The 16,058-nt window shown below is 29.6% G+C and overlaps 2 protein-coding genes across 3 annotated transcripts in view; one reads left to right on the top strand and one right to left on the bottom strand.

The window, feature by feature from the left end:
- Positions 1 to 349: 349 nt before the first annotated feature.
- Positions 350 to 9,750, top strand: LOC106461514 (tRNA 2'-phosphotransferase 1-like). The gene is made up of 3 exons (XM_013921343.2): positions 350 to 1,108; positions 1,583 to 1,694; positions 9,708 to 9,750. The coding sequence occupies exon 1, from the start codon at positions 445 to 447 to the stop codon at positions 1,105 to 1,107; it is 663 nt and encodes a 220-aa protein (XP_013776797.1). The 5' UTR covers positions 350 to 444; the 3' UTR covers position 1,108; positions 1,583 to 1,694; positions 9,708 to 9,750.
- LOC106461566 (exportin-2-like) overlaps positions 6,795 to 16,058 on the bottom strand; it is a 61,129-nt gene continuing 51,865 nt past the window's right edge. For both annotated transcript variants that reach the window (XM_013921415.2, XM_013921423.2), the window contains exons 23-26: positions 14,459 to 14,540; positions 11,976 to 12,119; positions 9,737 to 9,968; positions 6,795 to 7,870 (exon numbers count right to left, since the gene is read on the bottom strand). In XM_013921415.2, the coding sequence (XP_013776869.1) occupies positions 7,781 to 7,870; positions 9,737 to 9,968; positions 11,976 to 12,119; positions 14,459 to 14,540 (548 nt within the window). In that variant the 3' untranslated portion in view covers positions 6,795 to 7,780. The remainder of the gene's footprint in view (positions 7,871 to 9,736; positions 9,969 to 11,975; positions 12,120 to 14,458; positions 14,541 to 16,058) is intronic.

Genomic DNA, 16,058 nt, shown 5'->3' with positions numbered 1-16,058 from the left:
GCGATGTGATGTTTTTGGAAAAGGCATATAACACTTTTTTCCGATGCAAAATTTCATACATTCAGACAGTATATATGTGTTCAGATCGGGGATTTAGAATTTCCAAGATGAGGACAATTAATGCCCTTGAAAAACAAAGAAAAATGGATCAATTTGGGGACACTGGAAACATTCTAAAAAGTGTTGGAACTACATTGAATATCTGTTGCTTTTTTTGATTCGCCTACTTTTATTAAAGTTAACAAGCATTTTAGTGTCACTTAAATATTTATTAAACTATTATATTTATCACACAAAATATACATGTACACAAGCACGATATAGTAATCAACCGTTAGGTAGCAGCAAAATAAAAATGGCAGCTTTAAGAGTTAAATGTAGTGTAAATCTTAAATAAATAAATTTTCAGATAACTTTTGAAAATAACTAACATTTACAGTAGAAATGAGTAGAGCAAGATACACCCATGGTTATCCACGGGCTAAAAAAAGAAATGAGGATAAAGATATCCGACTTTCAAAATCTTTGTCGTGGTTACTGAGGCATGGTGCTGAAAAAGAGGGGCTAAAGTTAGAATATGGTGGTTTTGCAAGTGTAGATAAATTGTTAAGTTTCCCACAGTTTTCCTCTATAACTGTCGAAGATGTAAAAAGAGTAGTCGAATATAATGATAAAAAACGATTTGCTTTAAGATATCATCCTGAAACCGGAGAATTACAGATTCGAGCAAATCAAGGTCATTCAGTTAAAGTAGATGAAGAAGGTTTGGTGGTTCCGTTAAAAGCAGAAGATTGTCCAAATATGATTGTACATGGAACATATTTTAAGAACTGGCCCAAAATTAAAGTAGACGGTTTATCTAGAATGAAACGAAATCACATTCATTTTGCTGTCGGGATGCCTGGAGAAAATGGTGTTATAAGTGGAATGCGTACGAACTGCGAGATATTTATTTTGATTGATGTAGTAAAGGCGATTGATGATGGATTTAAATTCTTCCAGTCAGAAAACAATGTTATTTTATCACCAGGGGACAAAAACGGGTATTTAAAGCCAAAGTATTTCAAAGAAGTATGGCAGTTCTCACCAAGAATTCTATTGTTGTAAAGTGAGAATAGTTTAGATATTTATTGATTAACTATTATTACATGAACTATAATGTGAATTTTGCTAAATGAAATTATGCAAGTGTAACAGTTCCTACTTTACTTGAAAAATTTACTGATAAATAAACTTACAGTATATCAGTTTTTCTTTTGAAATTGGAAGGCTTATAATAATAAGCTAGCTATAATCATGACCTAGCCACTTACCATACCTTTATAATATAGCATGAGACTGTATGATTTACAAGAGATAATTAATATTTTTAAAATACCTAATTACACATGTTCAAATTTTTATTAATTAAAAGTAGGGTTTTCTGCTGACAGTGTTTCATGTTCAAGAAATTTTAGATTATTAAAATGATTATTCCTGCACAAACCACACTCGTAACTGACATCAGTTTTAATTAAGATATTGATAAAAGTGTGAAAGTATAATAAATTATTCTTATAAATTGTTTATTTGTTTGTTTTAGAGCAAAGCCACATTAGACTATCTGCTTTGTCTACTGTGGGGAATCCAACCCCCAGATGTTAGTATTGTATATCTGCAAACTTACCACTGCCCCACCAGGAGACTTCTCATAGGTATTATAGTGACCAACATGTTTGTTGATCACAAACTCATAAACACAATGTATGCCAGTTGTATGTTTCTAATGTATGTTTTTAAAATACCAGAGACTTAATACACCAAGCAAGATTTGACATGTTGATGTGTTCACAACAGCCATATTGTGTTGAATGATCCGAAATAATTTTTTTGCTACAAATGAATGACTGCAATTATCTTGTTATTTAATTATTTTGAATAATGTCCAAAATTGAAAAGGTAAGCTACACTTAGTCTTACACTCTAAAAATTGCATTGCATATAATCTCTTTTAATATAAAACAAAACAATGATGTCCCAATTACCCTCATCAGACAAATCTTCTGTGGCTTCTTCATTCCTTGCAGAATGATATGATGGTTATAAATTCAAATACTTAAAACTAATGTCTGGACTCAGAATTATTATGTGGGGAAAATAACACATGTAACTTGACAAAATTACTTCATATTATTATACCCTATTTTTTATCAAATAAGCCAAGTTTGCTGTACAGGTATTAGGCCAAGTAAAAAATACAGTTCTTTTTTTTTGCAGCCACCTCCCCTACTTTTTTTTGGCAATTTTCCCTTTTTTGATCACACAAAGAAGACTTTGAATAAAAAATGAGATGAACACAGTTGATTCATTTTGTTCTTTTTCTTTATTTGTCATAAATCCTGTATCATTTTGATGAAAAAATGAAACAAAGAAGACTTCTGTTTCACATGAATCATTTGAAAACAAACAATAATCATGAAATAAAGGGTGCAAACTTTCTTTAAAAAGACGTCATTTAAAAAAAAAGTCCTCCTCCTTCCTTTTTTTTTGAAAACTCTGGATGTTAAACTTGGCCTCATAGTGTAATTTCTCAAGTAGACAAAATTTTTGACCATCTTTATTGAAGTAAAATTGAAAGTTAAATAAATACAAATCATAGAATTAATATTAATTTAGCTGAAACATTCACCAGTGAATACATTGTTTGCATTTTAGTGCCAATCATAAATATATAGTAAATAATAGATATCATACACACAATCTCATTGTATTTAATGTAAGTGCATGTGGTTTTCAACTTATGCATATGTTCAAAGTGAAAACAGTATTCTTGTAATCTACATTTGATAATTGCTTGTTTGATGTACAGTACACATTGAATTTATTTATCATGATTAGACCTCTGATGTTTGTGATGCTATATCCACTTGACCATATTATTTTGGCCATAGGTACTGTCATACTGGATAAACTTTAATGGTAGAACTATTTCAGTAGTAGTTGGTGATTTTTACATCTCTGAAACAAGGCTGTTTTTCTTAAATAATCATGATGCAATTCATGAAAAGAATAACTCATATTTGTCATGTGTGATAAGGCTAAAGTACCTCATAATAATTATATATTGTTTAAAAAAGGGTCAGTTTAAAAATGAAAATAGGAACCATCAGTATTGGCTCAGATATGTTACATGAGGTCAGCAGGCTTAATATTTGTGAAAAGTCATGCTTGACTGCAAATTTATATACCTATTAATTAATTATAAGTACAAATTAGCATTGCAGACCTATCATTCATTCGTCTACCAAAAGTCATTGTTGAGGATGCCCTTCATTCAGTACCAGAACTAGTTGGGCCTGTTGGTTTCCATTGTCAGTTGAAAGCTATTAATACTACTGCATGTAGAATGAAGAATGTTCTTAAATTGCAAAATTTCCTTTTCTGGAGTTGTTTCTTTTGGATATTTGTGCAAAGCTACACAAGAACCTTTTGTTCCTACTTTTTAACTGATAGTATAGAGGTAAAACAGGAAATCAACAACACCCAAGTCTAGGGCTACTTTGATTGAACAGTAGGACTTGACCATCACTGTTACATTGCACTTATTGCCTCATGCATTGAGCACAATTTTGTGGCAATGAGATGCAAAATACAAACCTCAAGTTCACACTTTACAGTTTGGCATGTTAAAAAGTAGCCTTTGCCCAGCCCCTATTATAGGACTATTTATGTACATTTAACTTGCATGTAAACTAATAGACAATTTTTGAAAAATAATTTATGAACTAACTCGGATGAAACGTCTGTGGGATGTGTTAGTAACTGTTTTAGTTGGTTAAAAACTGACTTTTAATGAGTTACGGCTCTCTTGATTTGTTTTGACATTCTTTGTCCGGGGGGGGGGGGATTTTATTCTTTGTAGTTGTTTTTAATGAATCCAAATTCATATTCACTAGATAATACTTTAATTAATAAAGGAGATTTTTCTTAAGAGTTCTAGATGATGGTACTTATTTCCCCTTTCATTGTGATATATTAAAACATTCAAAGGTGGAAGCATGGCAAATACATTTCATTTTCAACTGTGATCTCAGTATACAAATGTTATGAAGTAACAATTTTTTATGGAAGAACTGTAAAAACATTATCTGCATATTGCTTCAAAATTTTTAATTGGCTAGGGAAAGAATTCTAGATATTTTCAGTGTTTTTCCTTTACCTAATTAGTTACAACTGTGGATGTAGGTAATCACTGGGTTAACTTGTATATATATATATAAAAACTTTGTTAATCGGCATCTTCACATCCGGAAAGTTCTTGTAACCAGAAATTTCAATATTTCCAAATACAAATGTTCATTGTAGCTTATTGGTGCTGTTATGGCTTAACGTTTTTTCCTGCCAGCAAGCTTCAGTTGTTAGCCACCTATACTGTGATTCATGTATAAAATACTGTGCTTATGTTTTTATAACATTTATTATTGTTTAAAACTGTTATTGTCATGGCGGACAAAAAAGATGTCAAAAATGTTCTTGGGACATATTGTAAGGGAAGTGCTTTTATAACCAAAATTTCACCTATCTGGCACATGACAAGGCCTAACTGTTGATGTTAAAAAAGAGAAGCAAACCACAAAACTTTATAAGCCAGTATTAGAGAGAATACCATAAAAGAACCTGAACAATGGTATACAAAAAGTTTTTTTCCAATTTAAAACCTTTGAGAAGAATATATAACAACATTACTATTCTATTACCATCTCAGATATGATCCCATTCAGAATGGATTGATGTTAACATAATTTGGAAAGTGTTCTAGTCATTCTGTAGACAATGACTGTGCACTAATTTAGTAATAAATAGTACATACTGGTAAGAATTGAAAAAAAAAAACTTGTTTAATGAGTATATCATTCATAATTTCTAGGAAAATTCCATGCATGTGTGAATGAATTGGGGGTGGGGGGGAGTGGGGTGTCAATTTCTGTGATTCAGAAGAAAGTCTTGTAAAGTTCAGGGCTTCTGCATATCCATTATGAGGTCAGTTTTCCTGCATACTTTGGCGATCTCTTGTTTATTCAACTCTATGCTTTTGGACTAAAGTTAAATAAAATTTTGGAAAAATTATAATCAAAGGACAATGCCATCACATTGCATTATGGCTTTAATTTTAAACCTGTTGGAAGAATCTACATCTGAACTTAAACTAAATGAATCAATGATGACTTATCATTGACCGTTTTGGTTTATTTGTGATTTTACAGGAACTGCCTAAAACCATTTATAGAAGTTCATGTTATGGTTGACAGGGAAATTATTATTGTTGGTTTGGATTAATTGTCACCTTTATTATATAAAAGGAGAGAACAAGTTTACTTGATGTATGATTTAAGAAATATACCAAGAAGAAAGTGGTGGAATTTAAAACTAATGTTTACTTAAAAGAAAAATTATTTTATCACAAAATCAGAGTAAGATTTAAAATTTCAACTTTTTTTATTCTAAACTGAGTGCACACAAATAAGCTTGACAAATATTTTATAATTTTGGGGTACTATAGTCTATTTGGACCCAAGGACCAATTTTTGACAGGAAATTACTCAAAAAGCATAAAACATGTTAAATTTGAAGTATTAACTGGAATGCAAAAAACATTTTTATATCAACATAAGCTGTTCCAGGATTGCCAAGTTTTAGGTGCCTCCATCTGTTGTGAAAAAACAACAACATTTTTTTGTAACTCATAACTTATTAAATGTTTAAGTATGAATGTTGTAAGTATAATTCCTAAACTTTATTCTTCCAAATTAGAACTTGAGCAAATGTAAGTTTATTTCATTCTAAAGATAGGGATCAGAACATAAGTACTTTACTGCACTTGAAGCACAGTTTAACAATAATGTAATTTAATGAACAATTTATCATTTCAGTTCTTTTTATGCTTATCATTACATTCGTGTACAAAATACAAGCATAAGGTATGCATACCATTAATGTTTTGTGAATCATTCAAGTGGTTCCAGATGCACTAATTTCAAAGGATAACATATATTTAGAACATCATAAAAAATTGTTTTAAGGAAATTAAACCAAATGAAAGCTCAGATTTTTAATATATTATTTTAAAAGTTTGTATTGGTTCTACTTTTATAGATTAGGTGTAACTGAATTTATTAATATTTTCAAATAACTAAGATTACTGAAACTTGCTGCAGCTAAAGAAAGGTTTAGAATATTGAGCACCATGTTGATTTTTGTGCTAAATGTTTTATTGTAAGATTACCTTAATTTCTATGTGTGACACACACTGTAAGAAGTCTGATTATATATTGTTTTGTTTCACATACATTCCTAGTCTGGGAATCTTCATAAATAGCATTGTGCAATGACTATATTTTCATTCTTTCTATACAATTACTCTTGGAATTTTTGTTTTGATGAAATTAATTTTAATTTGTAAACAGTAGGATTGTTTATACAGATTAAATAGTGATTTTACGGTGGACAAGAATTGTTTATTATTTCAAGTTTTTCTTTACTTTCTCATACACTTATGGTTCTTACTTAAGCCCATTTGTTGCATAATCATAATTAGAACATGCCTGTAATTTATACGAAAATTGATATTTGCTTCAAATATACATTTGAAATAAAACTAGTAGTTAGTTTGACTGTTGTTTTTTATTAAAGTAGATTATAACGTGTTAATTTTAGAGGTGCTCTGTTCTAGAAAAAAATTATAATGGTTTAACAAATAACCAGCAACATGAACTTAATTAATAGGATTTACTAATTGTTTATTAATGTTTTTTTTCTTCTGAAGCATAAGTAAACTTTGTATATTTCCTAATAGCTTGGTATCATGAAGTACAATAATACACCCTTGTTGGAACTTGGATAAAAAATATGTAAGCATTTCAACATAGTTAAGGTGAAAATTCTCCATCTTGTATTGGCTTGAAGAACAAACTGTATGCATTCTGGTAATTAGTTCTTCTATATTGTGAGCAAGGCAATTTTGTTTTTAGAAATGTAAAAACTCATAAACGCACCTAATTAATTTTTAACTAGTTATAATACGAATGGCACCAAGAACTTTCTTAATCTCACAATTTTCAAAAACGATTACATAAACTTCTAACATTAGTGCTCAGGGTCTCTAACAATGAACTTTAACTGCATAGTTACAGTTTAGATATTTTATTAAAATACACTTTCGTAACTACAAAAAAATCTGTAAACATTTAATTTTAGTTTAATATTTTAGTTATTTTTTTTTACAATAACAAAAATACAGCAGAATATTTAATAAAAAGGTGTTTTATTGAAAAGAAGACTAACATGGAATCTTAAAGCTAGATTTTGAAGCAATTTATGTACAACTTACTCTTGTTAAAACATGAGAAAAATAAGTGTCTTTGCAACAAAAAGTCCATTTTCTAGGCTTTGAACATATTAAATAAGGTATCACGTTTCTTTTTAAACACTGTTAATCAAAATGTTTTGATCTTTAACCTATTTCAAAAAACCTTTTTATTACATTGGACTTATCTAAGAGTGATACAGATGACTTAAATTAAAAAAACAACAACTACTTTATTGTTTTGTTCATTTTTAAGGATTACTTTATTTTGTATTATTTATCTAAAAAGCTTTTGATGCTGGTTTATTTTATATCCTGATTCCTGAGGTGTTTCTTCAATCTGTGTTATATGCTTTTGTGTCTTCTTGATATTTCTGCATTTCATTAACATGTAATGATGCGAAGGAACAACACAAGGTCTGGAAACAGATGAGCTCTTTAGGCCAGTTGGACATTAGCAGCTTGCAGGTATTTGTAGAGATGAGCAGCTGCATCAGGAGCAAGGCCTGATGATATGAGAGGTGTCAACTAAACATGAAAAATAATGAAGGAATTAGTAACCTGTTTACTGAAACATGATACCTATCTAAGTAATGAGAAGCTAAGATAATACACAAGGCTTTTGTTGAAGTTTGATACTGGAGTGAAAATATACATCCTATGTGAAAAAAGTATTAATGAAGTCTTCAAACAAAGAGTTCATATTATCTTCACCGTCTATAATTATGAAATTAATAAAAAAAATTGTAACTGAAAAATGATTATTTTTCTATTTTGTACTACTGATTAAAATACAAAACAGCAATAAATCTGGGCTTCCATGCATGCCTGCAGGAAGCCCCCCCCCACATTTCACAAACAATTGCATGTATTATGATGTAAACTTAACATCATAGATAAATATGTTTAGTAATTTTTACTGAAACTATAAATTTGTGTTTGCTTTTAAGCACATATAACACATATTATTTTTGTCTGTTGACTTATACTGTAAAAGCTGATCCCCTACATACATGTTTTGCCCAATTCAGTGAAGACTGGTACACAGGTCAGAACACAGTAATAAAAGCTTAGTTTGGCGATACGATGTTAGAAGACAAAGTATTTGTGAAGAATTTGCAGCTTGCAAAAAACTTTATGAATTTATAATTCATTTGAATTATGATATTCAAGTATGATGGTTTTCTGTGTAACAAAAAAAAGGTAGATGTAATTAAATCATTTTGTACTTGACCTTATCAAGTTTCATTTTGCTGACAAGGCCACTGTGTTGGGTCTTATTAGCTTCAATAAACTTCTTATATGGGCAAAGAAAATCAATAAAAGGCAATGTAAAGATAAAATAAGATATATATAAAATCAGTTTAAAATTAATTACATAAATGAAAAATTCTGGTTAAAAATTAAATTAAAAAAAAGTTGGCTTTTTTTATAATTTTGGTATGGTAAAAAAGTTATTTTTATTATCTGCCAGTGAAACCATTTACATTTTTTAAATGAAAAAATAAAATTTACAGTTCTGAAAAATAAAAACTTTATAAGAAAATTTTAAAAGAATGTAGGAAGACAAAAATCAGTAATTAAAACCTACAACATTTTAAAGTTTCTTAACTCTTTAAACCCATAATTTTCTGTGTTCTGCTGGAGTTATTTTTATGATTTCCCATTAATTATCAGCATACCTTATAAAACTCCCAATTTTCTTAATTTTTGTGGACAATAACATGGTTTGGATAAGTTTTCAGCCAAAGATACATAAATGTTATTGGAAGCCGTCACCGTCTGAATGGGTAAATCTGGATTTTCAGCCAGACACTGACAGCATCCAGTCAAGTTCAAGAAGTTAAAAATCATATCACAATGAAATATTTTTCAAATTTCAGAGCTGCAAGTTCATACAAATATAAAAATACTTTATTGTAGAAGCTACAAAACCCGTTGACAGTATTGTTAGTTTTTTCTTTACTGCAATGCAATAAAACAAACTGTAATGCAGGTGCATTAAATCGATGCACCCAGGTCTTTTAAAACCCTCCACAAATGCAAAGGATGCTATACTTAAACAGCCAAAGAAAAATATATGTTAGTATGTTGTTTCATGTAATACCAAACATCGGAACAGCCAGAAGCAAAATCTGTCAGTATGAGACAAATGATAATAAAGATAAAGAACAGAAAAGCTAAAACGTTTGTAGTTTTTTTACTTTCTCTCAAAAATTAATTATTAAAGAACATGTAGAACAAAACCATACATAGAGGAAATTAAAAATAAAGGTTAAGTAAACATTATTGCATTTCAGGCACACAATGCCAGTGTAGCCAAAAGTTATAGAGTATAGAACAAATATTTTGTAATATATTCCAGGTATTTGTGGAGTGGTAAGAACAACTAACCTTTCCAGGCTGGCTGACTGAGAGCTTGTGTAGATTCTGTGCAAGAGTTACACGAGCATCTGGTATTGTGCCATTGAAAGGATCCTGTTCCCGACTACCAGCAAATACTAGATGTGAGTAAGCTGTTTGATACCCAGGGGTTTCATCTATTTCAATGAAATGCTCATCATCAGGAATAGTATCATCTTCTGGCAATTCAAACAGACCAATCAAAGCCTGAAGAAGAGGAGCCCTGTGAAGGAATGAATACGTTATGACTGACTTAATCCAACACTTAACCAAAGTATCAACTATAAAGCACTTTCAATTTATTACATGCACGTTCAGCACTTACGCAGCAAAAATGCAAAGTATTTAAACATCGAATGGCAATTTCTTTCACTGAGAAGTCAACTGACTGAATGTGTTTAAGGTCTCATCTATGAAAATAATAGTTCATTCACTAGCCTAAAAAAAACCCAACAACAATGACAAAAAATTGAGAACCACAAACATTAACATATGCCAGTGATGAAGAAACAATTTAAAATTTTGGGCCTAAAACCACTTTATCTAAAAAATGAATAAAACAAGTATTTAAATTAAAAAGGAACAGAAACATTCTTTGTAACCAAAACATCTCTGAACAAAAAAAAGACAATAATTAACAATATCACAAATGCATTTAATGTATGTTAAGTGAAGTGTCACATTAAATAGGAAGAATTAGTAAAAAAAAAAAAACAACGAGAAAGAAACAATGTAATGAAAGAAGATTTACTACATAAATTACTTCCAAAAACACATTCACTTCCAGTAAAATAATATTCTTTCTTTCTTTAAAATTATTTGTAAGAAGAAATGAACATTGTTATTCAAGTTTAAGCTTGAAAAATGGAGAAGGAATTTTGTAATGGGCAAAAGCTTCCCAAATTCTTTCATAGAACAAAACTCCCATTTCTACTGTAAAGTTTTGGTACCATAACATCCTTTAACCTTCTTTATAAAGGCTTAGCCATTTTGACTAATCTTGCAACTACCATGAAACTACACATATAACTTTCAATATAGTAATTGTATCTTCAAAAAATTTGGTGAGCATTTACCAAACATTACAAGTCTTTTGTACACAAAAAACTGTTTTAATTATTTTTTACTAAACATTTATCTGTTGATTTATGAAGCCAGTCTGACTAGTCTGAGGGAAAGTTGATTTTCATATTAAGATTAAAAATACTTTTTTCATCTACAATTTTCAAACTTCATTTGCAGAATCTCCTAAATGAATATCAAGTTGTGTTTTTTTTTTGGTAAAAACTTTATATGAAATAAATCTAAATCATCCTTTGGGTAATTCAAAGTGAACAAGTGTCACATTATACAGAGAAGATTGAGAATTTATTTTAAAATATCCTTTTGAAATAAGAAATTAAAACTTTTGCAATATTAAAATTTGATTTATTAACTATATTTTGATGTCAAGTTTATTGACATAGATCGACGTTAAAGTAGTTTAATTAAATTTTGAATGCAAATATGTAAAAAGGTTGTGACATACTTTTATCTATCCCTATGCCGAGGATTATGACTACTTATAAACATGATGGTTTGGTATTTCTTTTAGCTAACTAAACCTTCAATAAAAGTGAAATATTTGCTCTCATGTGTACACTAATGTATGTATCTAGAACATTAAAAAAGAAATGCAAAGTCACATATTTTTTTGTCAAATTTAATATATTGTAAGTTATGTTTCAATATTTAGACTTCCTGTTTATATATTCTCTGGTTTAAATCATGTAAGAAAAAGCTAAATTTCTTGGAATAAAACGTTTCTCAGTTACTTGTTAAACCCATTATTCTACCTCCATTTTGCTAATTAACATCTTAAAAATAACTTTTTAACAGTATCTTATCACTACACTTTGTTAAATGTATTAACAAATTTATATAAATAATGGGCTTGGTTTTCAAGGAAATATGAGAAACACTATTCACTTAAGTACAAACGAACATGTAGCATACATTTGAGATTCATGACAAGAAACTGTTACTTTCATTTAGATACTTATGTGAAATTTATGTTAAAACTTTTACAGATGCTACACAAAGTTAAAAGGAACATTTTTTACTCAATAGATATATTAACTTGTGAATAATAATTTCAATGTTCACTATATATATATAAATATATGCTTTTTGATTGAGGAAACTAAACATCTCTGATACATTAATTTGAGATATGTACATCAATACTTACCAGAACATGGAATAATCTCCAAGTAGCTCAGGTGTGTTGGTAAGAATTTTTATGATGCCTACAGCACAAATTTTTCTTTCTGTATTACCCGAAACCTTCTGAACTTCTGGGATATAGAGTCGTTCCAGAACCATACCAAACATCCTGAAAATAGTTTTTTTTTTTAAGCTTGTGTCTTTAAACAGATTATTACTGCTTGTAAAACTGCTCTTGCAAAGTTTTCCAAATACTGCAGTTTGACTAAAAACCCAACCTAGTTTTGATCTTTGCCATAAAAGATCTTAAAGTAATTTCACACATAATACTAAATCGTGTTTTGAATTATGTAAATACCATGGAGAAAGGGTGAGTGTGTGTATACATGTGAGAAATAATCTTTATACTAACATTTCTCATAGCTCCTAACTGTGGTGTAGTACTCCAGTATGTACAGTGTGCATTAACTCCTAAGTGTGGTTTAGGACTACAATCTGTACAGTGTGCATTAGCTCCTAAGTGTGGTTTAGGACTACAGTCTGTACAGTGTGCATTAGCTCCTAAGTGTGGTTTAGTACTCCAGTATGTACAGTGTGTATCAGCTCCTAAGTGTGGTGTGGTACTACAGTCTGTACAGTGTGTATCAGCTCCTAAGTGTGGTGTGGTACTACAATCTGTATATAGTGAGAATCTAGGTGTAAATGGTTTCATAAGAAATTCAAATGCACATACTTGTATCATATTTCAAATTGATATTTAGTTTATATACAACCAAGGGAATTCCATTATTTCATAGAGTCTGATAAATTCTTAGCTTTACTTACTAAATTAGTTGCAAAAAAGTCACTACAGAAAATTTCTTCAGAGACAAAACTCACTTTGCTTCACCCATCAAACTCATTTTTCACAGTTGTATATTTTAAACAATTCTATTTTCTTACGTCTAACAATAATTATAAGCTTTTAATTTCTTTCTGGTATTTAAAACATTTTGAACTGACTAGCTAAGAAAAGTTTTTGTTGATAACTATCTGTATTAAACTGTTACTTATTAGGATGTTAAAAACAAAATGGGTTACCAATTTTATGGTGGAGGAAAAATTTATGTTGCAAACCTAATGTATAGACACTTTTACAGACTTAAACTGTTAACATAGTTTTAGGAGAATTTTGTAACTATCTACATAAGGTTTATAAGAAAAAATAGGATTAATTTAGTTGTGCGTTACTTGTGGCTATTATACTACATTGTACATTATTTGGAGATGATTGTCAAAACTCAGTCCGTGTAGTTGTACTTTTATAAATATAATTTTGTTTCATGTTGATTCATTTTCATTTTGTAAGATTTGAACCAATTATTATCATATGCAAAATAACGTAACATAATGTTTAGGAAAAACAAGGGACCTATTGGTCCATCTTGGCTGTCCCATCCTCTAAGCTAAAATTACTAAATGAATAAATTAAAAGAAAAAATCCTAAAGTCAGCCCATATATAATTTTTTATTTATTTTAAATATGAAGTTGAAAACATAAAAATATGCTCAAAGCATATAACATCCTATAAATATTACAATTTAACTGGCTTTTTAATTAAGGTAGAAGTGCCTTAAAATAATTCACTTATGTGGTCAATGTGAACTTGGCAATAGTAACAATGAATCTATAGGCAGAATAACTCAAATACTGCCATCAGAACAAGTTTACCTTATACAGGAAATCTGTAGGTGAAACCTTCTCTTTGTATTAGTTATATAAATAATCCAAGAACAAATGCCAGTGACAATTACTCACAATTTCTAAAAGACAGGATTTGATAGAAGGACATAGCAAGTAGGCTGACTTTCTGAATTTGTATCTCCATAAACCAAGAAGACTGAAAACTACAGAATTAGACTATGCTTAGGAATATCTATACTATAAATATGTAATGCATGTTAAATTCAGGATATCATATAGGAGTGACGAGAATATCAAAAATAGGCAAGTTGGAGCAAACTATGAAACTTAAAACTATGAGCAGTATAAGTTTAAGAGCAACTGTTAGAAGTGAGATATATAACATTATTTTTACATGGGTTTTACATTACATGGCCAGATCATTTCAACAAAAGAGGAAAGGACAAGGAAATATTTAACTTATTCTATCAAATATAAAAAAACAGCTTTCCTTTCATTCTCTTTTATTTGAAACTACTATCTGAGACAAGTAGGAAAGCCTAAACAAAATCACAGAATCCTGAAAAACAACAACAAAAAACCTTGATTGTTAAAAGTACAACCAGTAATTAAAACTACAGCTAGCCTACAGGATTATGCAGACATTCATCGAAGCAATTCGCTAATATTGATTTATTTCTTAGCTTTTACATTTTTGGCATTATTTCCTATCAAATATGAGAGAGCATGTCATAATAGGACAAAAAAGAAAAATAAGTTAAAAAATGTGAACACATTTGATGTTAAAAAACACAAAGATTTAAGTTCATTGTTTCACTACTCACTTAGGCTGAATGCCATCAACTGTGTTGATCAGCACACTCCCTCCATACTTGTAAGCAAACATGGAAAAAAACACTAGAAGTCCTGGAATAGATAATATATTTTTCTACATACTTTAGAAAATCACTACAAAGGCCAAAAGACAATGGAACAGATAGTTTATATTATAATGACATTTAAGTATTAGATTAAAGGTTATAGGATATTTGCAAATACAATTTAAAAATGCTAACAAGTTCATAACTTTTAAAGATAAAAAAAGGAAAATTTACATGAAGTTTGAAATGGACAAAGTTTAAGGATACTGACATTATTATTTGTGACTACTATAAAAAACAGAAGCTCCTCATGTAAACACACCTAACTAGCCATAATATATAGACATTATAATGGATAGGAAAGTTTACTCTAGAGTAACAAGTTTATTATAAGCTAATTTCAAAACAAGAACTGTGATTACTACAGTTGCAGAAGAAAACCAATTTTGGTTTTTGGATAGTAGTTTATAATGAAATGTTTTCAATATATGAATGAATAAAACATGCACCATCTTAATTTTACATTTAAATTATCTTTATTACAAAGTAAAAATCTATATAAAACAATTATGCTATGACACATTCTGTTGTCATATAACACTGAAAATGATATATCTTGATAGGGGATGGATGAGATTTAACAATTACTATGAAGAGCTTTTCAAATGATAAAAAAATATTACTGTAGGTTATGTAAAAAAGTCATTAAATCACAAGTTTTGATCTGTCATTAACGAAGCAAAAGTTACGTTTATAAGTATTCATTATTAGCACTATTATTGAGTGCCATAATTGTTAAGATATGATGAGCACTTAATGGTTTCTGAACTTAGATATCCCATAGAACGTTTTAAAGAAAAAAAAGGCCGCACTAACAGTACAACTCTGCCATACAGTAAATAATATACACGTTTCTCATGCTTAAAGCTTTTCTAACTGTGCTTTATATATTTCAACCAAAGTTTAAAGTTAGTGGTAGCAAGTAGAAATTTTGCCACCTAAAATTACAATTTGCTACTTAAATCTTTAGGCCAGTAGGAAATAGCTGCTACCTAGAAATCTGGTTAGAATTTATGAAAATATCTGAATTTTTTTTCAGTTGGATAAAGTGACCACTTACTCAGAATTTCAGCTTCTAATAATTGTAAAAGTGGAATGATGTGTTTATGCCTATTCTCTGCTATATTATGGCTAGTTCACTATACAAAAGTAACAATAATGTCAGAATATTTCAGGGAATGGAGCAGGCTTATATCTGTAAAAGTTGAACACATCAAATCCTTTGACCAATGAAAGGAAGAAGAATAGTCAACTATTCAAAAGTGCTCAAGTTTTGGTTCTTATTTTAAGTTTACATCATTGTAGTTGTCATTATACTTCAACTTAGCTCTTAACTGTATTGTCTCTTTTAAGTGTATAACTGAGTATAATGATTCAATATCAAAACTGGCACAATGCAAACCACTGTCAAACTTTAGTTGCTGAATTTTATGAGAGAATTGTTTGTTTATTTTTGAATTTCGCGCAAAGCTACACGAGGGCTATCTGCGCTAGCCGTCCCTAA

This window comes from Limulus polyphemus, unplaced genomic scaffold (assembly GCF_000517525.1).
Source record: "Limulus polyphemus unplaced genomic scaffold, Limulus_polyphemus-2.1.2 Scaffold39, whole genome shotgun sequence".
NCBI classification, from domain to species: Eukaryota; Metazoa; Arthropoda; class Merostomata; order Xiphosura; family Limulidae; genus Limulus; species Limulus polyphemus.
This window is presented reverse-complemented; position numbering and strand designations above follow the sequence as displayed.

Bases quoted from the DNA above. Each gene is read 5' to 3' on its own strand.
- LOC106461514 (XM_013921343.2), top strand. From the start codon at position 445: ATGAGTAGAGCAAGATACACCCATGGTTATCCACGGGCTAAAAAAAGA.